The following is a 27470-nucleotide window of genomic DNA, read 5'->3' on the forward strand; positions in this document are numbered from 1 at the left end:
CATCGGTCTGTCGGCTTACAAGTCGTCGCTCGTCGTTACCAGCCCACTCTGTAACGAGAAACAGTCTGGATTTTGGATAATTGTTACATGGCTTGCCGCTCGTTCCAGATTCCAGAACACAAGGAAGAAACGACTTCTCCGAAGCAGTGGAGCGCGAGTGCCACCGCCTGCTTATTGGCCCGACAGACGTAAGATTTCATTATCGACAATCTACGACGTGCGTGCGTATCACCCTCACCACAGACCAGCAAAGATCATCGTCATCATCAGACTACTTCACCATTTTACCTGGAACCTTGGCTAGGGCCATTAACCGCCCGTCTGAGTCGCCTCAAGGGCGCCGTGGATGAAAAAATCAGATGGAGACTCACGCTGCCCTCCATGACAGGATGATCTAAATTCTGAATGTGATCGAGACTCTTGGTCTCAGGCGCCTGAGACAGACAAGACGCAATAATGGTGATATTGGGCATGGCTTGCGGAGTATTGTTTCCATCTCTTGCATGGTCGCAGTAGCAGTGGCAGTGGCAGCTCAGCCCAGCCCATCAAACAACAGCAGACGACAAACGACAAACCGTCCAACGTTTTGTCATCCATTCAATCTTGCTTTTTTTTTTCTTGACCCCTAAACCTTGGACTAATTAATTCTGATGATATGGAGATCCACCAGTGCACCGAGTCAGCCTCAACTCTTGAGAATCCAGGCAATCTCCGTGTTCAGTTACAGTAATTTCAGCAAAAGAGTTTCACTGCTCACCATATCAAATTATTAATTCTTCCCCCTCTCCGTGTTAGATGTAATTATTACGGAGCAGTCCCGCATGCAATCCTTCTCGCCGATACTTCTCCAGGTCTCCTAGCGAGGCCCTGTTATTGGTAGACCAGCCGTACTATACCGGGCTACGGAGTATACTTCCATCAGATTTGATAACCCCAGTGGCTCGGGAGCAGAGGACGATTATTGCTTTTTGCAGTCCACTAGACCCAGCAGCTAATCAGAAACACTGCTGGCTTCCGCTAACCCAAGCTGAGAGTCGCCACAGCATGCGCTGGTCGCCGAGGCTCCATCCGGCATCCATGCTGGCACCAAATTGGTCACCGCCACGACGATTCCGCAAGAGATGAAGAGAGAGAAAGAGGCTTACTCAGCGTGCACGGAGCTCTCGGCTTTCCATTTGCCTTGACGCGCCCCATTCATTCCATCGACGCGTTCCCAACTCAATTTCACTCCACGTCCAGGCGAGTCTGCCACTGTCAGTCGTCACTGCCATATCACTGTGGATAGACGCTATCCCGTCTTCTCTCTCCGTCGCGTCCAAGGTTTCTTGGATGCCTGTCTTCGTCTGCTTCCAGCCTCGCTGATCTTAACTTTCTCGCACTCCCTCCGTGTCCTCGTTGATCTTGTTCGACTCCGCTTGTGACCTCTCCCGGACAGGGGTTATATGCCCCATGTCGGAGCCTGGATGCAGTCTTCTGATCGTCTCATCCTCGAGACACACACACGCACACCCGCCCGTCCGCCCATTCGGCAGTTGAACCTTGAACGGTTAATGATACCGTGGAAGGAGGTGGTGTGCTTTTCGAGCCGCTTGCATGTAAGCCGATCGACATCCAGTCGAATAATCAGCTTGCCTTGGTCTCTTCTATGGATCACTTCTCTTTTCGTTTGCTTCCAAGCCTGGCTCCTGCAAGCTGGCAACATCATCACTGCTGCGCTGCGCCCATCCACGACGCCTCGAGCACCACGCTTAGCGCACCGACTTCGCGCTTGTCACGATTTTGATACATGATGCAGCTTCCTCGTTCCGTATTGCGAAACATTATTGAACAACGTTGCTTATTATCAAATTCAATATCGACCTAATCTATCCCATTCCTGGCTGCCGGCTCGCTGCATTATCATTATTATCACCGTGCACTTGCACTGCTGGCAGTGGTTCGCTACTATATTCCTAGTGGACGATGGTTGTCGGAGAAATTACCTGGCTTCGCTTGGTTGCTTTCTGGACCTGCGCTGCACGCGGGTCACCTTGATCCTTTGTCGACACCTCGAACAGGTCCAAATGACCCTATCAGCAGACAGCGCTGGCGTTCTTCAGCATATTGCAAACAAGCCTTTTGTGCTTTTACACCAGCTGTGCTGTTCCGATCCCACCTTGCCGCTGTTTACGTCTCCTTGCATTCTCAGATCCTTGCAAGCGAAACATCTTAAGCCTCACGTCCTGCGCTTTCTGAGCAGGATGCACGGAGGACAAAGGACGTGCGATCATCATCCCTCGTTCGCTTCGCTGTTAAACCCAGCTAGCAAGGGTCAACATCATCATGGCGCTGCGGCAAACAAGTGCCCTGGGGTGCTCAGCGTTTTGCTTAACATACTCGATGCGTTAGGGATATTGCTTGCAGCTTCGACGCCTGGCGAGAGTCACTATTTCCTGTCGAGAACGATCCTTCAGACCCTTGACGGCCCTTCGGGCGCGGTGTCTGAGAAACAGTACCACGAGGGCCCTCGGACGCCCCTATTCCACGATTCCTGTTCAAAGTCAATGTCATAATTCTGATACTCCCAACACTCGATGACATTATAAATGACGACAAGCTGCCGTGTTCTCCGCGAGGCGAGGTAAAGATAGCATCAGGTAGGGATGCTTTTCGTCGATTGTTCCGCTTACACTGATTATGAAGCGATAGGCAAAAGCCTGGTCCGACAACGCAGTAATTTGTAAGAGCTCCAGGAGCAAAACATGGTTTCGGTGAAAGAAGCTGTTGAGACCTGTACGACTCGAGGGCTTGTTTTCACGGCCTCCGTGCATGAGCCGTAGCAGCACCAAAGCCGGTGCCAGCACTTGAACACGACCCGTCTCGTAGCATCATCATTCTCCGATTTACACACACCCAGCTGCTCGGTTGACAGTTGACGATTGCTTGGCGAGCAAATCAATGGCTCCGTAGATGAGTTGACCAAGTCCTTCTCCAGAGTTCTGGGATGCTACGGGCTGCCTACCTGCCACAGTCCACCATCAACCCCTCCAGGTTCGCAGGTTTATCACCAGTGGTGATGATAATAGCTCGCCCTCAAGGTTTGGCCAGTGCATGCGAAAACCTACCAAGAAATGATGTGTCGCTATTTATCTTGCGACGTCGTATTCGTCATAACTCCGTCCAAGTCACCGACACAGAAGCAAGCTGAACTCGAATTTGATCATGGCAGGTCCATTATTATTCACGATTCACGAGTGACAGATAGCACCGAGGCTGTTGTCTCACCGGGCAGCCAGTCTTATTATTACTGGGGCCGTTTCATTAATGTCACCTAGCACAGGGTCACGACTCGTTTGAGGTAGGTTGTAGGGAGCAGGCACGGTAACCATCCACCGTCCAGGGGTCCCAAGCAGCGTTGGACAACCCGCCGGCACGCCACGGGCACGGGCACGGCCAACGTTCACGGGGAGAGAAGTACCACGCTCGTACTTTGTCTCACTTGTCTTCGTGTCCGTGTCCATGACCAGACACATTGCGCTTGCAGAAGTCGTCCCATAGAGCGGAGCGGGACATTGATTGCAGTCCGAGAGCTACCGAGGAAGTCAGTCAGTCGGTACACTACACTCACACTAGAACTAAGTCCAGACAAAAAGATATGCGCCGTGGCTGCAGCGTGTCAACCATCAGGAGTACAGAGTACCGGGAAACTGGAACTCACCTCTAGACTCCTTCCTGACTCGACACTGACAACCACAAGCGAAGTTAGGTAGACTACTTAGACTAGAGTAACTTGCGAGAAATGTCCCTAGACGAGATTTATTACTAACTTCCTAACTACCTACCGAAGTCACTGTTCATCAGCCAACCAACCAACCAACCACCAGCGATCCCTGCCATCCGCTTATCACCGCCACTTTGTCCGGATACTCTGTGCAAATTGAGTGGGGTGGAGTGGGTGTGGGAGTGGGTGTGGGAGTGACTGCGAGACGGCCATATACGGATTTAGACTACCTGGTCTTATAATTGAGTTTTGAAGTTTCGACTCAACCCTGTCAGCAATAATTTCCACTGTGTCTAGGATGGAACTGAAGGTTGCAACTTAACTAAGACATACGCACATCCATCACCGGCATACGACACGGGTAAGACACGGTCTAAGTCTAAGTCTAGCTCGACCTAACGTTCCGCCACAGACAGACAAACGCCGACGCCGACGTCATCTTCAATCTGTTGTTCGGTAGGTTAGTTCTATATTAGTTCGGACTTAAGAAGGAAGGTAGTCAGTCAGGCTAGTCTATGTCTTGGGTTCCAGTTATTAATGGCAATGGCAATAAATATGTATTTCCACTATTATTAAGGCGTCTCAGTAAGTTACGAAAACAACGGATGTAAATTTACGGTCTTTCTTCGGAGGTGGATGGAGGATGCAGGTGCCTTATTCTGTGTTCTGGAATCTGGACTTTTGGTCTACTTGACTTGCAATTGCAATTGCATCTTTTGGCTTTCTGATTGAAGTGCTGGGTTTGAGTGGCGCTTGGTAGAGTTGCGGGCAGCTCTACGTGGACTCGACAATACTTCCAACTTCCTGGTATGTGTTAGCGCTTTAGTTGGACTTCCCTCCGTACTAAGAACGACTCGTCCAGAAGATAGTAGTGAAAGTTTACACCCAAGTCAAACTTTTCGTTTCCCGGTGACCGTTTATTAGTTCCTATAGGGCTCGTATAATGAACACTGTACTCTCCAGAAGACTGGCGATTGGAGTGCTGACTGTCACGTGATACGTTGGCCGTGGAGTATACAGGACATCACCTCAGTAATAAGACCCAGTATATGGAGGTAGAGGTAGGCATTCCTGTACATTGTACTTGTCTCCTTGAAGTCTGTGGTGTAGCCATGCCCTCTGCTCTACTCGGAGTGCGAGTTCTATACGTGCTGTGTGTGGTTGGTGTAGTTTGTGTTTGTGGTCCTGGTGCGCGAATATATATTTATACATGCCTCTGTTCGCACAATGGTTATCCTCTTCGCATTACAGAAACGAAGGCAGGCCTCTTTCCGATCTAGATTGACAGCAATGGTTTGTACCAAGAAATACAAGTACCAATCCATCAGGTCATGTTACGAAAGAAATAAAAAGAGCACTCGAGAAATCAAGGACGAGCAATATAGTATAGCATAGTAGCCGAAGCACGTTCTACTTATTGGACGAACATGAAGGCAAATAGGCAACAACACACTACAAAAGACCGACGGGAGTGCCTTGCCCATGTTCTGCTAGAATCGGATATTCCCTGGTCGAGAATAACTCATGATCTAGAGAACAGGTGCGATGACCCCGAGGCCGGTTGCACCTTCCTCTCACTAGAGCCCACCGTAAAAGCTCAAGAGGGAAGGTACGATGGAAGTGGGGGCTGGTCGCAGCTTCCTCAGTTGAGATCTTCGTATGTTCCCAGACGGAAGGTGCGGTAGATGGGTCGCGCTTTCCTCATACTACGGGTTGTTATCCATAAGGGAAAGTACGATGGAAGTTGGTCGCTTCTTCCGTATAGTAGATGACGGGGTCGCTTCTTCCCCATCTGAAATACATAAGGCAAATGGAAGGAACGATGAGTGGATTGCACCTTTCTCATACTATATCTCACCACAGAAGGAAAGTGCGATGAGAGTTAGTCGTTCCTTCCCCAATTGCTACCCACGACCAAAGACGGAAAGAGCGATGGGTGGGCTGCACCTTCCCAAAGCTGAGTTATATATTCCAACACGGAAGGAAGGTGCGATGGACTTCTGGGCTTGTCGCTCCTTCCCTCAACTGCACTCGTGATTATACGCAAGGCAGGAGCGACCGAGGACAAATCAGTTGCACCTTCCCTGTTGGAAACATATTCTGCCTGTAGGGCGAAGGAAGGCGCGATGAACGATGAACTTGGTCATTCCTTCCTGCCCATTGGCTGCGCTCTATACTCAGGTGTGGCTCTTTGATATAGCGAGCGATACTGACCTGTTGCTCATCCATTCATGACGGTTGCAATTTTATTGTGAGGAGTCCCTGCTCATGTGTTAGTATTTGAAGCGTATCGCTGCCTAACAAGGCTGATCCTAGATCTCTAGTGTAAATCGAGCGAGGAGTTTAACCCTGGCTCATAGCGGCGGTCGTCCATTCCACAGGGCGCATATTGACGTCTCGGTACATCGAGATGTGACGCGAGTTCGAATTGCAAAGCCTGATTCAAACTGGACGGCCAGATTACCTATCCAGCTGCTTCGGCCCAAATAGGCAATAGGCAGTTGGGCTCATCCAAGGGAAGAAGCAAGGTTGAAAACCGCCGGGTTATGTAAACTTCTAAGCCTGGGTCGGGATAACAGGCTGCAATAACCAAGGAACTGGAATATATAGATCGTCCAATCCACTGCCTTGCGGCGTCTCCATCTCGGTTTCCACCAGGTAAGCACGCACAATCGACGCAGAAGGACGGATATGGAAGCGTCAACCGCAACGGAAGTCTGTCGCGTGTTATCCCGGACGGTGTGATGAACGAGATATGATGTTCGGCTGTAAAGATGACTCCTGCTGGAACAATCATCGCACCAGAATCTAGCCATTTGAATTGAGTCTCGTGGCTGCGAGGCTGGAATTGAAATCTTTACTGTGGGGTGGGTGGTTGCATGGGATTTTGAAGCGAACTGACCGGGTTGGGTTGGAAATGCAGCGGAAATCCGGAGAGATGCTAGGGCAAATAGCAAACTGAGATAAGATACCATTAATGGTGATGTGCATATAGGCCCGGTTGGAAAGGCAATGTCTGAGAAACCTAAAGAGCAGTATCTCGAACCGGGCAACGACGCAAGGAGAGCCCCTAACGATATGAACCTGACGTTCAAACAAGGGTTGACCAAGCCAGGTGGATGTTGTTTTTCTTCTTAAGCTCATCAAGCTTGTGACTGAGGAGGCAGGATTTAAGAAAGATTGTCTTAACCTCATGACGGTGTCTGCATATACCGGACAGTGAGTGCAGGCTGATGGGTATCACATCAATCAACAGGGATGGTTTCAATGACCCATCTCGTTTGTGTAGTAGCTGAAATGCAGTCGCAAGGCCTCTGCGGCACGTATGCAGACGAGATTGAAATGTGATCTCGGAGCCTTGCATGACTGGAGGAATGAATGACAGGGGTTGTCAACCCAGCGGCCGGCGCGGAAGAAGGCTCACATTAATTTTAGCAGTTGTCGTATAGAACAGCGGCGGATAATTCACATTCGAGTCGGAGCCGATTTGACGTGACTGCTCATACCGGATGCATATGACACGTAGATAGGGCAAAGATGAGATGAAGATTATTACAGCCCACGAATTCTGAGTTGTACATGTCCCAAGGGCTTTATATCGCAGCAGGTACGTGCATACTGGTGACTGAAGGCTGACTTGGTCTGCTGATGGAGGCTCGGCTTGAGGATCGACCAAAACAATGGACGCAAGCTACCTTTGTCAGCGGAGGACAAATTCGGCAAAAGCTCTAACCTAGGGTATTGCGGCCTAGAAGCAAACAACGAGGCTGTGCCTTGCCTCATACCTCGCAGTACCATTTTAGAGTGTCACAGCATCTTAACTCTTTGTAGGCGCATTGGAGGAAGTCGACGCCAGGGTCATCAGCTCTCGTCATGACACCTATCAAAACAGACGGTTAGGCCGACTTTCCACACGAGCAAATGCCGAAACTCGTGAGATAGAGTGATATGCATCGGGGGCATCACGAAAGCAGCTGAAGGGGTCATTGTGGTTCGTCCGTCACTGATCCTCGGAATCCAATGGCGGCTTTCGTCAGGCTGGGAGAAACCGGCCTCGGGTGTCCCGACTGTTTATCGTAAACAGTGTATCCCATGACAGAAAAGGCTATGACGCGGTATAGATGAGAGACAGATCGACGCAGAAGTAGCAGTGAAATCGAGCCGAGGCATCACCGACAAAGCTCCGGAATGGAGCAGAACGGGACGCTGTTGGAACAAGGTGGATCTCGACGACTTCCCCAGATTCCGACGGTGTGTTTTCGTGAGGAAGATTGAGGATTGGACGTTCGAGAAGGACCGGGACTCTGGGAGCCAGACAGTTGGAGATTTGGAGAAGCTGTAGCTAGTTGACCAGCTAAAGAGAGCTGGCGGCTGCGGGAAATCCCGGTTAGTGTCGGAAAGGACCGTAGGGCAGAGATGACTCAGCAGGGGCGTGACCGTGGTGATGCTAGTTAATCGGCATCCCGAGAGTGGAATTGTGCAAACCCACTCTCTTGGGCAACCACAATTGTCTCCTCACGACTCTCCTGAGGGGAATGGAATGCTGAATGTTCGTATTTATATTGAAGCTATTCCCCAGAACTTGTCTGTGAGTCTCTTCAACACCACGGAGTACACCGCTTGAGACCACCAGCCCGGGGGTTCTCCGTATAGCCTCGTGGTGGACGGAGATAGGTCCGAGCCTCGAGCCCTCGAGTCGAGTGCCCTTTTTCTCCTCAGCAGTAAAAGTTCCCCTCACGTGGAGTCTTCTCCAATTTCTTTGTTAAGTGTCCAGTCCACTGTTGCTAAGCAGAGCTTGAGTGGATCCTGAGGCATCCGCAGTTCCGCACCGGTAAAATTCCTGAAAAAAGATCGCAACTCGAGCCACACCGACGCGCCCAAAACAGCTTAACTGGCGTTCTATTACCGCTGACAGGAAAACCTTGATTCTGGCATAATTTCTTATTTGATTGTGAATCACTTCACATCCATCTACTGTCATCTCCTTCGTCCTCAATCCCCCCTCCCTTTACCCTTCCCCTTGTCCTTTGCGACTACAGCCTCATCATGGTTGGAAGTACGCTGGCTCTCCGGTCAAAGATGGCCTCTCCCTCCGCGGCCATGCAATTGGCGTCGCTGTCGCGCAGGTCGCTCACGACGCGGTCGCCTGTCCAGGCTCTACGCTCAACACAATCGATCACCCAGCAGATTGCTCAGCGCACTGCCCGCCGCGTGTACTCCGATGCTCCTCCTCCGGTTCCTGCCCCCAAGCCTCGCAAGCGCTTCCGCTTCTTTCGCTGGACCTACCGTCTGACCCTGTTGGCTGGTCTTGCCCTGGTCGGTGACCTTGCTTACAGCATCTACGACCAACGTCATCCCATTGAGCAGACCGTTCCCGACCCGAACAAGAAGACTCTTGTGATTCTTGGTATGTTCACAGGCATTTTTGGTGTTCCGACCTGTCGCGTGGACCCGCCGGAACCGACATCGAGGAAAACCTCCGCTAACTTTACAATTCTCTAGGAACTGGATGGGGTTCCGTTTCCCTTCTGAAGAAGCTCGACACCGAGAACTACAATGTCATCGTCATTTCTCCCCGAAACTACTTCCTTTTCACTCCCCTGCTGCCCTCGTGCACTACGGGTCAGGTTGAGCACCGCTCAATCATGGAGCCGATCCGCAGCATTCTCCGTCACAAGAAGGCCTACGTGAAGTTCTACGAAGCCGAAGCCACCAAGGTCGACTACGAGAAGCGCGTTGTGTACATTAGCGATGACTCTGAAATCAAGGGTGACATCTCCCATACCGAGGTCCCCTTCGACATGCTCGTCATGGGTGTTGGTGCTGAGAACGCTACTTTCGGTGCGTCATGATCCAGCCCTTTGTTTGCGACTCCAACTGATAGTATTTTATAGGTATCAAGGGTGTCAAGGAGAACTCCTGCTTCCTGAAGGAGGTCGGTGATGCTCAGAAGATCCGTAAGCGCATTATGGACTGCGTCGAGACTGCTATGTTCAAGGACCAGTCCGAGGATGAGATCAAGCGTCTCTTGCACATGGTTGTCGTCGGTGGTGGCCCGACCGGTGTTGAGTTCGCTGGTGAGCTGCAGGACTTCTTCGAGCACGATCTGAGGAAATGGGTTCCCGAGATCGAGGACAACTTCCGCGTTACTCTCGTCGAAGCTCTGCCCAACGTTCTTCCCATGTTCTCTAAGCAGCTGATTGACTACACCGAATCGACCTTCAAGGAGGAGACCATTACTATCCGCACCAAGACCATGGTCAAGAACGTCACCGACAAGTTCATCGAGGCCGAGATCACCAAGCCCGACGGCTCCAAGGAACTCGAAACCATTCCTTACGGTCTGCTTGTCTGGGCTACCGGTAACGCTCTCCGCCCCATTGTCCGCGACCTTATGAGCCAGCTCCCCGCCCAAAAGAACTCTCGCCGTGGTCTCGCCGTCAACGAGTACCTCGTCGTTAACGGCACCGAGAACGTCTGGGCCGTCGGAGACTGCGCTATCACCAACTACGCCCCTACTGCCCAGGTCGCTAGTCAGGAGGGTACTTTCCTCGCCCGCCTCTTCAACACCATGGCCAAGACAGACGCCATTGAGAAGGACCTCCAGAGACTCTCCGAGGCTCAATCAACCGCCAAGACCCAGGAGGAGCGCAACGCCATTTTCGACGATATCCGCGATAACCAGCGCCAGCTCCGGAGAACCAAGCAGATCGGCCCCTTCCAGTACTCCCACCAGGGAAGTATGGCCTACATCGGAAAGGAGCGTGCGGTTGCAGATATCAGCTGGCTGAGCGGCAACATCGCAAGTGGTGGAACTATGACCTACCTCTTCTGGCGTAGCGCTTATTTGAACATGTGCTTCAGCAGTAAGTATCCTGTTTGCATCCAGCCATATTCAAATTCAAACTTTAAACTAACACGACATTCCTTATCTAGCCCGCAACCGTGTCCTCGTCGCCAACGACTGGATCAAGGCCCGCCTGTTTGGCCGTGACGTGTCTCGCGAGTAAATTCGATAATTCCTGCTTCACAATGGACTCGAATCGAATCGATGCTAGGAACCGTGTACAACAATTATAGATACGCCCGTCGTTTATGATATTCCAAGCGCGACAAAATATCTCCCGAAATTCATCTAATCCCCCTCTTATCTCCTCTGTACCACTTAACGCCACTACGACCTCTTTTCGCCGCGCGAACCGAGCCTGCCGCGCGGTTTTGTCTTGTCTTGATATCCCGGTTTCTTCTCAAATCTCAATCCTTGCTCTCCTCATCAAAAGATCAAACATCCTGATTTTCTTCTATCTTCGTGCCATTGAAACAAAAAAAAAAAAAAGAAAATTACAAGGAAAGGCAGCAAGCAAACCGATCGATTGGAGAATTTCGATCCGTGTTTTTGCTTCTTTTCCTTTTTCTTACTCTTCCACCTGGATTACCATCTCATGTACGATTGGATACTGATAGACTGGGTTGTACTTGCTGGTATATTTTTTTTTTTTCCCGCGCATAGACTTGCTTTTCCTCTCGTTTCTTTGTTTTCTCTTTTGTACTTTGTATCTCGATAATAGTACGGAGTGATTATCTTTTTCTTTTCCTTGAATTTCTGCTTACCTTACTTTTTATTCCTATTTCGTGTCTCAATATCATTTACCCATTCGACTTCAACCTCTCAAAACCTGGTAATTTAATCCTTGACCTATCACGAGTAGAAACCGGGATATCAGTAGCAGGGAACTTTGAAAACCACTTGCTCTTGGATTCTTCGATTTAAGAACGATATGGTAGGCAGGACGGATTCTACGTCGTGTCTTTTTTCTTTATCTGACTTCGCGCCGATACTGGCGTTTCACTGAGGTTACCGGTACGGAATGCCTATTGCGCTGCTGCAAAGTACTTCTATTGTATGCAAGTCTCTGCTGGAGCTCGCTTGAAGTCCGCCTACGACTTTGAAGATCAACTTTTGTGGGAACCTGAGTATATGACTGCATCACAGATTGATCGCGTTTATTATAAGACCATCAAGTATACATGTTCAACAAACGCAAGAGCAAAAGAAGTAGTGCACATCCTGGTATATAAGTACAGTACATGAACCAAACCGAAGCGAGACCGAAAGCCTCAAATAACAGAACGCCTTGCTTGTTGAAATCGATTGGGCAAAAAAAAAAAAGGACAATCCGATCCGTTTTTGAGTTCCTTTATGATAGAATATCGAGAAAAAATATCGAGAAAGAGTTGAGTGCTAAACAGCATTGTGGAAAAGAGCAGGGTATCGCAAAATCTTAGACCCAAACACCAGCGCTCGAGAGATAGTAGATAGATAGATAGGTCGTGAGGTCGTGGCTGAATTTTGTGGTGAAATGTCGGAGTATGGAAGTGGAGGTCGTGGTGCGGTAGGACGTAGAAAGACGTTTATAGCTTCCAGACGTTATCAGATGGGCTGTCGGCGGCGAATTCCGCTACAAATCGAGAAGAGAGGATATCGCGGGCGGTCCAGCGCTTGCGGTAGTCCATCTCTAGGCAGTTTGTGATGAGTTCGAGTGCGTCGCGGCGTGCTTCGGAGTCGCTTCCATCACCAAGGACAGATTCCTTGTCCCAGATTCCGCCGCGGATATTGGATACAAGACGGGGTTGGAAGGAGTCTTGGAATGGTCGTGAGCCGACAATGAGCGTGAAGACAATGACTCCGAAGGCCCAGATGTCGACTGACGGATCGATGATTCCAGACGCTGAGTCGAGTAGCTCTGGAGAGGCGTATTCGAGACTACCTGCGATGCTGGTACTTGTATCGGAAGGTCCGATGTTTCTGAGTGGTGGACGGTCTCCGTTCTCGTAGGGCTCCGCGTCCTCGTTGTCCAGGTTGATCCATTCGGCCATTCCAAAATCGCATACCACAAGGTTTGATGTTTGAGTACCATCTGGTAGTTTGACAGGATCCAACAGGCAGTTCTCCAATTTGATATCCCGGTGCACTACTCGCGCATCTTCGTGCAGGTATCGCAGGGCGCACGCAAGTTGATGTGTATATTTCTTCGCAAGATCGAGGGATAGGGTGCGGTGGTTTTGGCGGTTTTGGCGGACGAGGTCGAAAAGAGTGCCGCCAATGTGGAGCTTCGTGAAGCAGAACGTGGCATACTCCGTCTCATAGACGGCATCGAGCGACAGGACGTGCGGGTGAGTGAGGTACCGCCAAACACGCACTTCGTGGTCGAATTCAGCTTGGGCCGCATCGTTCTCTCGTTCGCTCTTGTCGGCGATGTGTTTCTTAACGATCTTCACGGCGAGCCGCTTCTTCTTGCGGCCTTCTTCGAATTTGAAAGCTTCTTTGACGACGCTGAAACCACCAGAGCCAATGTCTCCTCCAAGAACGTATTCACCGCCGACCACTTGGCCCTCGTCGTCGGGCTTCGGTGGCGATTCTTCACGCGTACTCCACATAGACAGAAAAGTGCTTGCTGGCGATTTCCCGCTCGAGGCGGTTGAGCGGCGGGATCGTGAGTTTGTAGAGCTCCTATAGCGTGCTGGTATGCTGCCGAATGGGGTGGCAGATGCGCCGGACCATGAGGCGCTTCGATCTTCGGGAGAGTGGTACGTCTGTGTTGGCGAAGACATGCAGATGGGTGATAGCATGCCTCGAGAGCCATCCGAGGGTGTTCGTACTTCGTCCATGATGGGTGACATCGTTGAAACAGTCGTAAGAGAGGTAGGTCGGTCGCCGTTCGGGCTCGCAGGGAGGTTATCGCGTGGCAATCCCGCCGGAGCTGCTCTCCGGGCATGGTATCGTCTGGGGTCGGGACTGAATCCCAGCTGACTGATGCCCTCCGTGATGCCGTCATCATCCTGAGGAAGTATATTTCGAAGACTCGACGTTCGCTGCGGCTGAAATCTCCGGGCCCGATTCACCTTCTCGCTCTGCGACAGCTGCCTATCAGGTGACTGATGATTTCTGGCACCGTTCGAGTCAGAGTCGATGGGCGATAACTGTTCTTGTTGGAAGAATGAGTCAAAGGGCGAGGAAGCGAGAGCGTCCTCCGGCTTGTGAGGGATATCATCGTGACTCGAACTACCGTCTTGACGCGGGACTGAGATGGGTGGTGTCGAGGAGTGAAGGCTGCTCAATACACTGCTTTCTTCATCAGTACCGCAACGGTGTGCGTCATAATCGTGAGAGATGTTGGTACGGTCGCCCTCGTTACCAGCTCGATCATCAGCCTCCCTCCGCTCTCCGTGTCGCTCGCCATCGCGCCAGCGGTTCCCTGACGCTTGCTGGAAGGAAGTCTCGATCCTCAGACCGGGCGACCTGTGGCTTCTCTGTGCGGTCGCCATGCCCTCATGGAGAGCACAAAGAAGACCTGAAGATGGTGATGAATATCATGAAGCGAGGAAAAAGTCAAGTGCGTTGTAGGCTTGCGCAGTAATTGTTGATATCAAGACGTAGGGCAGGAAGAAGATGAGAAAAAGATCAAAGTCGAGTGATGATGTGGATGTGATGTGGAGTATCTTATCGACTATCGGAGCCGCCGATAAAGAGAAACTAAACCCAAAGGGTGCTGGGGCTGGGGGAAGGATGGGGTACCTGTGGAGGAAAGGTATTTATAAAGAGAATTCTCGTTGGTGGACAGAGAGAAATTAGGTCAAGGAATTTTCTTTGACGAAATCGAAGTGGAGGAGAAGAGAAGGAAGGTTGAAGGTTGGAGTGAAAGAACAAGGCGTGGAGTTGGTGACAAGACAGGCGATCGGGAGAAAACGGAGGCAGCGACTTATAAGGATGAAGGAGGGGAACAAGTCGACTCACTCATTCCTCATTAGTCATTCCGGTGTGTCTTGCGCTTCTCTCTGCCTTACTACTACGGACGACTTCTGCACGCTTCGTATGCTGTATACAATTAGATTACTCCACGCTATTATTCTATAGAATAATCCTTCGGACCCCTTTATGTAGGGCGACGTCATCAAGCCGCCTTCTCCAATTCTAACACACGCTGTTGGGATGCTTGACGCCCTCCCTGCCTGACTCGACCCAACCAGACGGCGCGCAAACTGCAGCTGCTCAAGTATAATAACGTGATATTAATAGCCTTCTTTCTTATTTGCCGGCTGAAAATTTTTTTGAGATCAACGCCCGATTTCTGACTCCAACAGATCTCCATTTAGCACTCAGCAAACATGGCAGTGCAACAGGCAGCCGGAAAGCTCGGTGACGCAGCAAATGTGGCAAGACCTCATGGAGTGATATGAGATATGCAATCACAAATTGCTTTGTCTTACCAACAATCCTTCGGGGACCAAGAATAGTAGCCTATCTACATCGCATGCGCGTATCTCGGTTCTGGGGAAATTCCTACTAACGCCGGCTCGCGCTACAGTAGTCTGCATCTCTCCTCACTGCAGGTTGACTACGATACAGTCATGCCTGCAAATGAGGATTCGTAGATAACGCTGCTGGATTCAACGCTAGAACTGCACTAATTCTTGAAGCAACTAGAGTAGATACCAAGGGCTCGGACCGCGATTCTTACTTTTGAGGCTCAATGGAAGTGTATCTGACAATGAACCAGAGTTTGAAGTTTGCAGGGAATTTCGTACTCCGTTAGCCTGTTTCATCTGGCATTTTGTCTACCTAATCAAATGCCAGCCTGAGGCGGGAGACAGACATCTTCGTTTCTTCTGCACTGCTACGGCATTGGAAGCAAGGGGCCTCTGACCTGTTCTCTGGAGATGTCACCAACAGGTCATTCGCCGAAAAAGAGTTTTGCTGCGGCAAACCAAGTCATAACAACTTGATCGAAGAAGGTGCCTTTTTGCCTGGTCTAAAGAATGGATAAAGGCAGGGATCTGCTTCTGGCTACGATACCGGAGGGCTTCTCCGTCTGTCGTTATGGGACTGTCGTCTGCATTTTGAGCTCCGAGATTTTCTTTCTTCCCCGGATCCGTAAGATATTGATGAAAGCCTACTACAGTCGTAATAATAATATCATATATGCGGAATAGACGCCAGCCAGTCCACCGCTATGTAGGCGTCGCTTGGAAGCGCTCTCAGGGAGGACAGAACAAGGGCGATCATGCCAAAGCGAGCAATGATATAGACCAGGACGATCCATAGCGCAAAGATGGTCTCCCACCAGGTGTATGCGCCCAGCGGGTCGACAATACTATCAAAGTACGCAGGGAGCGGAAAGCCGCGGGTTTTCAGCCATCTAGCAGTCAGTGGTGCCTGGCCCAAGATGTAATAGATGACTAGCATAACCAACGCAGTCAGGGAAAAGACTCGCCACGCGATCCTCTCGGCTGAGGTTGGAAAGGCGAAAGTCCATCTTGAAGTAATGTATGTTAGTATCACGAGTCAAGAGTCACCACTTATAAGCGATCCCTGGGGCAGGAACTGGAACTTACGCGCCGACGTGAACTCCGCAAAAAATAAGGCCATGGAAGACTGCCGCTGTATTGACAATTGTCTCGTCCCGCAGCGAGAACCCCCGCCAGCTTCTGTTTATCTGCTTCGGCGTGTCAACCGCAGCCGTCTCTAGCGTCTTTCCTACGCTGAGGATTGATCCTCCGACCATCTCGGCGGGATGACTCGTCGATGCATCCATCGTCTAGCGCAGGCGTCGGTAAGGCTGCGGATCTCCTGTGGTAGTGAGCTTCGTGTATAGGGCACCCCTGTTGAGATTGGGACCGTCATAATCTGAGGCTTATCCCACCAGACGGCATAGAGCAGAATAGCGCAGACAATATACGCCAGAGTCATGAACTCGAATGGAGTGATCGATAGACCGTATCTAGCCCTGCCAATGATGTTCACCGTCACCCGAATGCTTTAGCGAAGGCATCAACGAAGCCGCAGATCTGGTCTCGCAGGACGTAGAATATCCATTCATCCTCAGTCTCCAAAGTCAGTCCTCCCATCTGCACGACCCAGCACTGGGGCACCGACTACTCCATGCGAGGAGCGTATAAGTCGAGGCCATCGTTGACATCCTGGACTTCAACGAGCGGTCTCGTTCGCGAATAGAGCCACGAGCCAGGCTCGTGAGTCTTGCGGTTTCTGCTCTCCTGGGCGGCATTGCATCGGTCTCTGAGCGATCTAACGTGCCAGAGGTCCTCGGTCGCGTTCAACGCTATTGCCTCGGGTGTGAGGAAGTTGAAAACAAAGCTCCAGAGCTTCGCAGCGGTGATGAGGGCCTGGGATTTGTTTGCGCGCGAGGACACCCTGGTGGAGGACGGTCCACGAGCAGGCAAATATAGTGGTCAGACACGTCCAGACGATGTCCCACGATGAGCGAGAGTTATCATTGAACTGCCAGCCTTCAAGTGTTGTTGAATTCATCGTGGTGCATGGAGATCATCAAGGACAGAAACAAAAGCTACCCAGGGACACAGAGGCTCAGAGCAAGGCAGGAGACTGACGGTCCGACCCGTTCAATCTTTCATATTCCCACCGCAAACCTTGTGATTTGAGAGCTTTTGTGGCCCCCATTCAAGTCGGCATCTCATTGACTGCAGGCATATTGTAGGCGCTGCTAAGATATAATGTCAGCCAATCTCCATAATGTACGTGCTGCGGGGGAATTCCCCAGGCACCAACAAGTTGAAATTGTCCGAGCGTCCTTGGCGAGGGAGCTGATATTGCCATTGCCTAAGGGCTATATAAGCGTCGTCCCCAGAAGTATTGGGTAACTTGGTAACCTTGCTCTCTTCTATTTTACTTATAAAACAAGAGAGGGTTTGCAAAATACTATGCTAACTTGGCAAAGGGCCCTCTAGGGATATAAGGAAGCTCGTTAAGAATAGCTGGAGAATCTACATAGGAGGATAATCATTATTTGCCTTAGACTGTTGAACGGCCAAAGATAGTGTGCTAGGCGAAAGATATCGGTGATGATGTCATGTGGGATCATACAGAGTATATAGTTGCCGGGTTCGGCCGGGTTTAGAAGCATCGTGGGAAAGTTGGAGTAGAAGAACAGAGTAATGGAAGTGGAATACCATGGAAGAGAGAATGACAAAGGGAACAGTCGAATCGTCCATCACGAACGTCGCTCTGCCTCTCTGCTGCGTCTGATTAGCAGGATGTTAGCTCGTAGTGGTCTGAGGACGCAATGGCACCACGACCACGTTGGCTCTAGCCAGGCATCAGAGGAGCCAATTCCGCGAGATAGATTAATTCTAGGCATGAGGTTTTGCCGGTTCAGGCTAGCGACTCCAATTCAAGCATCTGGCTCGAGATCTGAAAGGCTTGATTCTCGTCCAGCTGAACGCCGTACCCACTTCAGTCACCCGCCGGATACCTCTAGCCGGAGCTCAGCCCTCCAAGCTGAGGTATTAGTACTGCTCTTTTAAAATCTAAGAAACATCTTGCTGAGCTCTTTAATCTGTCTTGCCTTTGGTGCCTGCTTATCGTTGAGAACAACCATGGCAGCAGAGAGCAAAAAGCCGTTCTGGTTCGAAAATGATGTCAAGAGCATTAACTCGGATGCTCAGAAGTTGCTGGAGGAATATAGTGGCCTGAAACCCGAGGATGTCCTTCCCCATGTGCTGACACTGGTTTGTCCCCTTTCGTCTGTGGCTTTGACCATGACTGACCCTACCACCAGCGGGAAGAGGCCTTTAAGATCTGTCCATATCCTTGCATAGGCCAGATGCGGTTCCTCTCGTTCCACATCAAGAGTCACCCCCTCTATGAGCGCGTGCTAGAATATCTGCGAAACAATCCTTCAGCTGGTTTGCTCGATGCCGGCTGCTGCGTTGGACAGGAACTCCGCTTCCTAGCAAGTCAGGGTATCCCGGGCAGTCAACTTTTTGGCCTCGACCTCGAACAGCCGTTCATCGATCTTGGATACCGGCTATTCAAGGACAAGGATTGGTTAGACGCAACCTTCGTCTTGGGGAACCTCATGGAAGATGATGACACTGAAAATCTGACGAAAACACTGGGGGGGTAAGATAGATATCGTGTTTGCCAGCTCCCTCCTCCATCTTTGGGAATATGGTACGCAGCTGAAGGTTGCATTGCGATTAGTGCATCTCCTCCGTGATCAGCCTGGGGTCATGATCGTAGGCCGTCAGATGGGCAGTGTTTTAGCTGGCGAATATCCTCTTGCTGGCTTCCGTGACGGTACCACGTATCGCCATAATGCTCTGTCGATAAAGGGCATGTGGCATGACATTGAGAAGGCCACCCAGACTCGGTGGAAGGTGGAAGCTTCGTTGATGAAAGACGATCTGGTAAAGAAGAATCAAGATACACCATGGGGAGACGCAAACATACGCATCATATGGTGGAGCGCCACGAGGGTGGAATAGTTGGATGCTGTTGTGGTTCTTGAGCAAGAGTGGATCGCAAGACTTCTGTATATAGATTCTGATACAAGTTTTTGCGTTGATTAGAAGACTTCATGATGGTGATTTCCTCTGAGATTAAGGGAGCAATGTAGTGTACCCTCAATGGCCGGAGTCGCACTGCAGCGTGAGGTTGCTGATCGATTCTTTTCCTGCTCTTTGAGCTCCTGTGAGCTCCCGAGAGCTCTGCGAGTTCACTGAAACCCTCTAGCCTTAACCCTCGCTATGCAAATTTAGTCGAGCCTAGATAGCAAGCGGGCAATAACCGGTCCAAGATGCAGAAGTAGATATCCTCTGGAAAGGTAAGGGGTGGTGGCGTCGACCGTGATTATGGTTCGTCCGCGGGGTTGATCGTCGCGTTGAGCCGAACATACCAATGGTCACGGTGGTTGCGCGTGAGGCTTCGACGATGATGCCGATTGTGAAAGTAGATTGTATGAGACGGATTCTTCAACAGAAAACATGTTGAAATAGAGCAACTGGCTAGAACAGTCCACAAAAATAGCTAAGGGGAACTGGAGAAGGCCCTGTCCCGACAATAAAATGAGCTTGGGTGAGACTAAGCCCAACCAGGCTAGCGGCAGTAACCGCCCCAGGCACCGCACGGGGGCACTGTGGATAAGCGCGCGCAAGGAGCGTTTCATTCGGAGAGAGCCTTTGATCTGGGAGTCCTCTCCTTTCCAAATGTCTCGACAGTCTGGGGAACTTCGAGCTACATTTGTTCGGCCGCCGCTCTAGGTCTATTTCCTTTTCTTTCTCATTGACTTCTGCTATTTCTTGTTCTTGGGATTACTTTCTCCCTTTGATCCCCTCTTGGAGCAACTCGAAATTCGTCCTGTGGCTCGAAACTCCTGGGCTCCGATCGTTGACAATAATCCCCGCCGCTGGTCGTGGCATTCGTTCATTTCTGCGAAATCGATAGCAATTGTTCTCGATATTTACAAGGGTCCTTCCTTTTTACTCCAGGCGCCATCGACCTCTGCATCCTGCGGTTTCACTTTCCAGTTTCAGATGCTGCCGACTTGCACTCCTTTCTTCCGATGGTCCCTGGTTTCCTAAGTTTCTTTGTCGAAAACCCGCAACACGTCTCTTCCTCACAACACCGCAAATATGTCTTCTAGGCCTCGGATTGTGCGAGCTGGTATTTATTTCTGCACACGTTGATTTCGGCTTGGCAATCGGGGTTCTAACTTGTTCCGTATCTAGATACGCTCGACCTTCAAGATCATGACGCTCCTTCCGCGAAAGACCATAATCACGCCGTACACATGGACGTAGCAACTGGCCTGGCCCCTCATCAGGAGAAGGAAGTTCGCCATGCCAACCACGACTCCAAGACCGAGAAAGCGCACGGCCCCGATGGGTACCATGACGGAGTCGACATCTACGATGATACAGACGACATTCAGATTGGGCTCGGTGTTCAGCAGGGTGAGGGTGGCGCAGAAGGCGAAGATGAGGAGCACAGCGATTTAGAGGACGACGACGATCTGTTGGACGATGAACTGATGGACAAAATATCAAGCTCTCCTTCTATTGATGATGGTATGTCGCCCAGGACAAGGAATGGAATGACTGTTCGAGTGGTTTGACTGATTTTCCAAGATGATATCAACTTTGAATTTGTTTATGCGCTGCACAATTTTGTTGCGACTGTGGACGGACAAGCCAACGCGTCGAAAGGGGATAACATGGTGCTCTTGGATGACAGCAATAGCTATTGGTGGCTTGTCCGGATTGTCAAAGATGGCAGCATTGGTAAGCGATTCCCGGGAATTGCAAGCTCGTGGCTAACATTTATAGGTTATCTGCCTGCTGAGCATATAGAGACGCCTACGGAGAGATTGGCCCGATTGAACAAGCACCGAAATGTCGATGTAGGTTTTCTATTCTCAAAATCTCGAATGTGACTAACCGAATAAGCTTTCTGCGACCATGTTAGGAGATAACTTGGAGAAATCGAAAAATCCACTGAAGAAGGCGATGCGCCGGCGAAATGCGAAGACTGTTCAGTTTACCAGCCCGACGTACATCGAAGCTTCTGATGTTGATTACTCAACCGACGAAGAAGCGGACGATGACGACGTTTCTTTCACCGACGAATATGCGCGCGAAGAATACGAACAACAAGAGGAGCAGAATAACCAAGACATTGTTGTTGAGCCTCTGCGGCCTAAGTCACAACGTGATAAAGAAGACGCACAGAACGGGCAAGAACCGCAAGAACCAGTTTCTGCCAGCCCTGACAAGCAACGGTCAAGCCAGGAGATCTTCGAACAAGATGAAGCCCTGTCTCCTACGTCTTCTGAACTCACTGCCAACAGGTCAAGAAATGGCACGATTAGGAACACCGACTCATTCTTCAAGGATGATGCTGCTGAGACCAAGAAGATTTCTCTGACTCCAAATCTCTTGCGTGACGAGGGTGCCTCGAATGAACCAAGAGAGGTGTGTTCAACCGGTTCCCTTTTGGTTTTGAATAGCTGCTGACTACCCCCGGTAATATAGCCCCGCATTAGCTTCGAAGCGCTTGATAAAGTCAACTCTAACGAGAAGAAGGAGGAGAAGAAGCGGAAGGACAAGAAACCAGGGATGCTCAGTGGCTTGTTCAAGAGGAAGGACAAGAAATCCAAGTCAGCCGACGAGGATGGTGAAGACATGGAGAAACACTCGGGAGAATTATCTAGATCGTCACCAACCCCAAAGACATCTTCCGAGTCAGTATCCTCACCTGAAGCGCGCCCTGTGAAACAGCCGCAAAGACAAACCAGCAAACTACAGAAGCAGCCACCAAACGCTGCCCTGGATTCACCCAAGGAGGATGTATCGAGCCCCAAGGAAAGGGCACCACCGAGGGAGAGCCAGCGCGATCAGACGATACGTCAAGTTGTGCTCGACGAAGTGGAAGAAATTGCCGGATCATCGCGTCCTAGAACTCAAGACTCGGACAAGAGTCTGTCGAACTCTGTCCGTATACCAAGTCCTTCCAAGAAACCCACGTCGCCCACTTCGCCTACTTCACCAACGTCACCAATCTCACCCATGTCACCCATTGGAGCTTCTGGAGACCGTCAAATACCCCCTAACCAACGGGCATATCCTACTCTAACATCGCCGCTACAAAAGCCCGCTCTAAAGCAACCGCAGGATTTCCAGAACCCATATCTGGAATCGCCTGTCAGCGTATCCTCTCCCGTGGAGCGCCAGCGTTCGCCTAGCGTGCCGGGGTTGACCACTGATATATCGCCTTCAGAAGATCAACCTCCTTCCCCTGAGTCGCCTCCGTTATCCCCTGCTGGCACTACCGATAGTAGACGCGCTGAGGCAACACCAGTTGAGGCACCGACCCCAACCTGGAGCGATGCTAGTCTGCGCTCATACTTGGAAGACGAGAACGAGCTTCGTGATCTATATGTTATTGTCTATGACAATACGAACATTCCTCCTGCTGGCCCTGAGCACCCGATCACTGGCAACTTGTTCAAGGATGAGAGCAAGCGATTGCGAGAGATGAATAGCCAGTTGGACTCTCTGTTATCCGACTGGATCTCTCAGAGAGTTCGGAAGTCAGCCAGTCAATGAACAGGCTGTTGACCAATTTGCTTCCGTTGAACGACTGCGTCTAATGTTTTTACCTTCTGGCCAGGTGCTATAATGATGTGCTGGACGCATATACCCTTTTTGGATTACTTCTGTGAACCATGGACTTGTGAAATTTCCCTACTGTTTCTTCTAGTTTCTTACTGTGCTATATTACGAATACCATTGTGTTTATCATTCAAGCATATCAATTGTCATGGGGTCATAAAACATATAACACAGTAAGTACAGCAAATGTGTGCCCTTCAGTCAAAACCTAGTATTTACAGACCCCATCCCTTGGCTTCCTTCATGCGCGAATACCATTCCTGGACATACGGCAGACTCACGTGCGGGCCATAGAGCTCGGCATCCCACTGCGGCTCTGGAGGAACAAGTCCAGTCTCCTTCAGACAAGACTCCCTCAGCTCCATCAAAGTACCACCTCGGTCATATCCCATTTCAATCTCACCACGGTCAGCAACCAGCTCCTTTCTGAGTGCTTCAGTCGCCGCCTCATCGACACTCAGGTCCTCAGGGTTGACGACAACACCGTAATTCTTGCGAGCACCCTCGATAGTCACCAGCTTCCGGCGAACCTCGAGCGCCACCTTCTCCGCAGGACGAGTGTAAGGGTCTCCAAGACCACCGCCTCCCCACGTCACCCACTCGAGCAAGTCACCGGGGTCAACGCGGACATGATCACACTTCGAAGGGAGGACCTCAACAGGCGGAGCATTCTCGGACTGCGAATAGCGGTACAAGATCTTGCTAGACCGCGCACCGGGCTTCCCACCGCGAATACCCCACGGCTTCGTGAACCACCGATCATCGTGGAGACTGAACTCGCCACGAGAGAGGAATCGGTAGCTCGTCCGCTGGGCGTTACCACCGCGGAAGAAACCAGGACCGCCGCTATCGGGGACGCTCTCGTTCGCCTCAATGCGAAGCGGATAGTTCAGCTCGATGATCTCCGTCGGGATGGACTTGATTGCCGGGAACAGACAGTGGCAGTCTAGACCATCGCCTGCATTACGGGCAGGTACACCACCGAATCCAATCTGGTATAGTTGGTACCATTCGCCGTCGGGCTTGTAGCCTGAGTAGAAGAAGTGTGGGGAGTCACTGAAGCCTGCGGCGGCCGCGTAGACGGGGTTCTTCTGTCCGATGAGCGCTTGCATGACGTCCATTGTGCGGCCCATGAGATGGGTGCGGCAGGAAATAGGGGCGGGTCGAACGGGTTTTAGGATTGAGCCCTGTGGGATGTGGATGTCGATGAGGTCGTGGAAGCCGTCGTTGATGACGGTTCCTGGAGCAGCGGCGGCAATCATGTAGTATCCAATGAACATGCGGAACATGGTTTCGGAGAGGTAGAAGTTGATACTGTGGTCGCTCTGCGGGGAGGTGCCGGTCCAGTCGAAGAGGAGCCTGTTGCCCTCGATCTTGGTCATTGTACAGGTTAGTGCCCAGGGTCCAATGCCGTGGCCATCATCATCGACAAAGTCAGTGAATGTGCTGGGTTCATCACCGAAGTCGGTTTCAATAATCTTGGTCATGGCGGTACGGTTGCGCAGGAGCAGCTCCGAGCATGCGGCGAGGTAGATCTCGCATCCGAAACGTACGATGAGCTCGCAGACACGACTGGAAGCTGTGCGACACGCGGCGATAATGGCCATTAGGTCGGACCGGTACCAGTCTGGCTGGCGGGAGTTGCGACAAAGCAGGTCAACCAAGTCGGTGTTCATGGTTCCCTTTGCATAGAGCTTGATGCAGGGGATTTGGACGCCATCGTCGAAGATGGACGAGGCATTGATGGACATACTACCCGGGACGATACCTCCAACATCAGTCAAGTGGCCGAACTGAGACGCCCAACCGATGAGTCTGTGCTCATAGAAGATGGGCAGGAGGACAATAACATCGTTCAAGTGCGTCACGGCTCCTTCAATCATATATGTGTCGTTGGTGATGAAAACATCGCCTTCCTCGATTGTTCCTTTCCAAGCTCTTAGGAACTGGGTGATGAAACTGCCGAATTGACCCACAAGCATCTTGCCGTCGGCGGTGGTAATGACGTTGAACTCGTCCTGCTGCTCACGAATAGCAGGTGACATACTACAGCGGAGCATGAGAGTGTCCATTTCGCTGCGGATAGAGGCAAGAGCGGAGGCGACCAGAGTCGGAATCAGAGGCGTCGACTGCACGATTTCCAATGCCTGCTCAGCCGTCTCATCCTTAGTTTGCTCTTTTGCCGTCTCATTTGGACGGATGAGGATGTTTCCGATGGAATCAATCTCTCCGTAGCATCCCGGCAGGATGAGAGTGTTGCTGTCCAGCTCCGTGATAATAGCAGGTCCATCAACACGTACACCCTGACGGCTGATCTTCTCACGGTCCCAGAGCGTAGCCTCGAGCGTCTGTCCCTCAATAACAATCTGCTTCTTCGAGACCAGTGCCTCCGCCGGTGGTTCGGCTGACAAGGCCTTGCTAAGCTGAGGAATGTCAATACCAGGGGAAGCATCGACAGAGACAACCTCAAGGCGCATCAGCTCGAGCTCAAAGTTGGGGAGGCAGTACTTGAATTGCTGCTCATGGAGCTGGTCAAACTTTGCCTGCAGCACCTCTCTCCATGGGGCGTCTTCCAGAAGCAGATCCTGAGCATCGAGCTCAACGGTCAGGTTTAGTGCCTGGCCACGGTAGCGGAGATCAAGGTGGTAACCCAAGTTCAACTTCATTGGCAGACCGGAGTTTGAGGCTTGCATTGTTTCCCGGCATGTTTGTTCGAGGTGGTCGAACTGCTCCTTGACTTGCTTCGAGGTTGTGGTCGAGAGCAGGTGGATGAAGGAGAGTGATTGGGAGTGGCTTAGTCTCGTTGTGGCATCACCTAGGGCACAGAGAGTTCCTGGTGATGGAGGGACAATGACTGGCCAGGCCCCGAGAAGCTTGCCTACAGCGTTTGCGTGGAGCGGACCTGCACCTCCAAAAGCAACGAGAGCAAACTCCTTAGGGTCATAGCCTTGCTCGACAGAGACCAAGCGCAACGCTCCGTACATGGTCTCATTGACGAGATTGACGATATCTTCGGCGGTCTGAGTCACTGACAGCTTCATCTGCTTGGCGATGTCTCCGACAGCGGCCAACGCAGCCTCGACATTCAGAGTGAAGTCTCCTCCGAGAAGAGTTTCGGGAAGGTAACCCAGCACGAGGTTGGCATCCGTAACAGTGGGTTCGCTTCCTCCCTTGTTGTAGGAAGCAGGTCCAGGGCTAGCACCTGCACTTTCTGGACCAACTCGCATCGTCTCAGTGATGCTCATATACTTGGCGATGGAACCGCCACCGGCTCCTACAGTCCGAATGTCGACAGCCGGCGAGCGAACAGTGAGGGAGCCGACTACGGTCTCACGACGAAGCTGAGGCTTCCCTTGGTGGATGATGGCGACATCAGTCGACGTTCCACCCATGTCGAAAGTGATCAAGTTCTTATAGGGGGTATTTCTCGTAACGACATCCGCGACACCCTGCACACCTCCGGCAGGACCTGACATGAGGATATTGACCGGCAGTTCTCCAGCCAGACCCAAGCTCGTCAACCCACCATCCGACTTGAGAATACGAATTGTGTTTCCATCTTCTGCCAGTAGGTCTTGGAGGTTGGTGAGGTAGGTTTGAACGACAGGCTTAACGAGGGCATTGGTACATGTTGTGACTGTTCTCTCATACTCGCCAACTTCACGAAGCACATCGCTGGAGGAGATGATTGTCATATCATCACCAAGCACCTCACGGACCAAGCCCGCGACCACGACCTCATGCTTGGCATTGGAGTGCGAGTTGAGCAATGAGATACCCACGGCCTCGGGCCTGTCTTTACCAGCCCATGCCTTCAAATCAGCTCTCAACGCATCAACATCCACACCATTGACCGTCTTTCCATCAACAGACATCCGCTCCTGACATTGTATGACCCGTTCCAGCGGCACAATGGGATCCGGCGGGGTATAGTGCAACCAAGCCCCCAGGCCTCCAGGGATCTGCGACCGTCTAACGGCAAGGATATCCTTGTGTCCGGCCGTTACGATAAGGCCCGTCTTTGCGCCCTTGCCTTCGAGCACGGCGTTCGTGGCGACCGTTGTGCCATGGTGAATAAATTGGAACTTGCCGTCCCAGTCAAAGCGCTCCTTCAGCTGCTGCTGAACCTTGCGAATACCGTTCTTGATTCCAATACTTTGATCTTCGACCGTCGTAGGGACCTTTGCGCGCGCGACTTGGTTGTCCGGTGTGAAGGCGTATACGTCTGTGAAAGTGCCACCAACGTCGGCTCCAAGACGGTAGCCGTCCTGGTCTGATGTTACGGATGGCATCACGACTCAATTGGTATGAAGGTAAGAAAAAGGAGGGTAGAAAATGAGAGACTTTGCATGTGGCAGAGGGGAACCGGAACAGGGATGAGGGGGAGGCACTAATAAAGAGGCCGGGGTGAGGGGCATACGATAGGTGGTGCTATCTACGGAAGGCATACGTACTCCGTACATGTGCTGGAGCTATGAATCAACTTATCGCATAGTATACTCCGTGTGTTCTCCAAGGTAGGAGATCATTTCAAAGCACAAATCGGAGGCTGGCAATGGAGCACAGGTGGGTAGCATAGTCCGGGCCCAGCGGGAACAGTTGCCCAGATTGATACTAATGCTGCTGGAGCCATGCTAAAGTTTCATTACGATTCAGGCAGGTCGAAGGTGTCCTTGGAGTTTCTTGGGATCATAGTTGGGGTAAATTGCTATCTGCATGTCGG

The 27470-nt window shown here is 51.2% G+C and overlaps 8 protein-coding genes across 8 annotated transcripts; 4 read left to right on the top strand and 4 right to left on the bottom strand.

The window, feature by feature from the left end:
* The first annotated feature begins 1927 nt into the window (after window positions 1-1927).
* BDV14DRAFT_75999 (uncharacterized protein) lies at window positions 1928-2932 on the top strand. The gene is made up of 2 exons (XM_073777454.1): window positions 1928-2636; window positions 2689-2932. Exon 1 carries the CDS (start codon window positions 2064-2066, stop codon window positions 2550-2552), a length of 489 nt encoding a protein of 162 aa, XP_073627518.1. The 5' UTR covers window positions 1928-2063; the 3' UTR covers window positions 2553-2636; window positions 2689-2932.
* Window positions 2933-5314: 2382 nt separating this feature from the next.
* On the bottom strand, window positions 5315-8173 carry BDV14DRAFT_174775 (uncharacterized protein). Its single transcript, XM_073768952.1, has one exon. It carries the CDS (start codon window positions 6733-6735, stop codon window positions 6268-6270), a length of 468 nt encoding a protein of 155 aa, XP_073627519.1. The 5' UTR covers window positions 6736-8173; the 3' UTR covers window positions 5315-6267.
* Window positions 8174-8648: 475 nt separating this feature from the next.
* Window positions 8649-11096, top strand: BDV14DRAFT_76076 (alternative NADH-dehydrogenase). Its single transcript, XM_073777455.1, has 4 exons — window positions 8649-9167; window positions 9263-9601; window positions 9655-10626; window positions 10697-11096. Exons 1-4 carry the CDS (start codon window positions 8807-8809, stop codon window positions 10768-10770), a joined length of 1746 nt encoding a protein of 581 aa, XP_073627520.1. The 5' UTR covers window positions 8649-8806; the 3' UTR covers window positions 10771-11096.
* Window positions 11097-11686: 590 nt separating this feature from the next.
* BDV14DRAFT_174778 (serine/threonine-protein kinase) lies at window positions 11687-14485 on the bottom strand. Its single transcript, XM_073768953.1, has one exon. It carries the CDS (start codon window positions 14084-14086, stop codon window positions 12173-12175), a length of 1914 nt encoding a protein of 637 aa, XP_073627521.1. The 5' UTR covers window positions 14087-14485; the 3' UTR covers window positions 11687-12172.
* A 1159-nt stretch (window positions 14486-15644) lies between these two features.
* BDV14DRAFT_209303 (uncharacterized protein) lies at window positions 15645-17087 on the bottom strand (the record flags this gene model as incomplete). The annotated part of the gene is made up of 5 exons (XM_073775612.1): window positions 15645-16074; window positions 16154-16356; window positions 16491-16575; window positions 16695-16942; window positions 16983-17087. 5 exons carry the CDS (start codon window positions 17085-17087, stop codon window positions 15735-15737), a joined length of 981 nt encoding a protein of 326 aa, XP_073627522.1. The 3' UTR covers window positions 15645-15734.
* Window positions 17088-18172: 1085 nt separating this feature from the next.
* On the top strand, window positions 18173-19219 carry BDV14DRAFT_209307 (class I SAM-dependent methyltransferase; the record flags this gene model as incomplete). The annotated part of the gene is made up of 3 exons (XM_073775613.1): window positions 18173-18304; window positions 18355-18639; window positions 18704-19219. The coding sequence occupies 3 exons, from the start codon at window positions 18173-18175 to the stop codon at window positions 19061-19063; spliced, it is 777 nt and encodes a 258-aa protein (XP_073627523.1). The 3' UTR covers window positions 19064-19219.
* Window positions 19220-19754: 535 nt separating this feature from the next.
* On the top strand, window positions 19755-22901 carry BDV14DRAFT_76163 (uncharacterized protein). The gene is made up of 6 exons (XM_073777457.1): window positions 19755-20240; window positions 20306-20644; window positions 20705-20857; window positions 20903-20976; window positions 21023-21547; window positions 21608-22901. Exons 1-6 carry the CDS (start codon window positions 20210-20212, stop codon window positions 22679-22681), a joined length of 2196 nt encoding a protein of 731 aa, XP_073627524.1. The 5' UTR covers window positions 19755-20209; the 3' UTR covers window positions 22682-22901.
* A 61-nt stretch (window positions 22902-22962) lies between these two features.
* Window positions 22963-27039, bottom strand: BDV14DRAFT_200846 (Hydantoinase/oxoprolinase-domain-containing protein; the record flags this gene model as incomplete). Its single annotated transcript, XM_073773598.1, has 1 exon — window positions 22963-27039. One exon carries the CDS (start codon window positions 27037-27039, stop codon window positions 22963-22965), a length of 4077 nt encoding a protein of 1358 aa, XP_073627525.1.
* Window positions 27040-27470: the final 431 nt, after the last annotated feature.

Source organism: Aspergillus stella-maris, assembly GCF_047715825.1.
Source record: "Aspergillus stella-maris strain CBS 113639 unplaced genomic scaffold BDV14scaffold_32, whole genome shotgun sequence".
NCBI classification, from domain to species: Eukaryota; Fungi; Ascomycota; class Eurotiomycetes; order Eurotiales; family Aspergillaceae; genus Aspergillus; species Aspergillus stella-maris.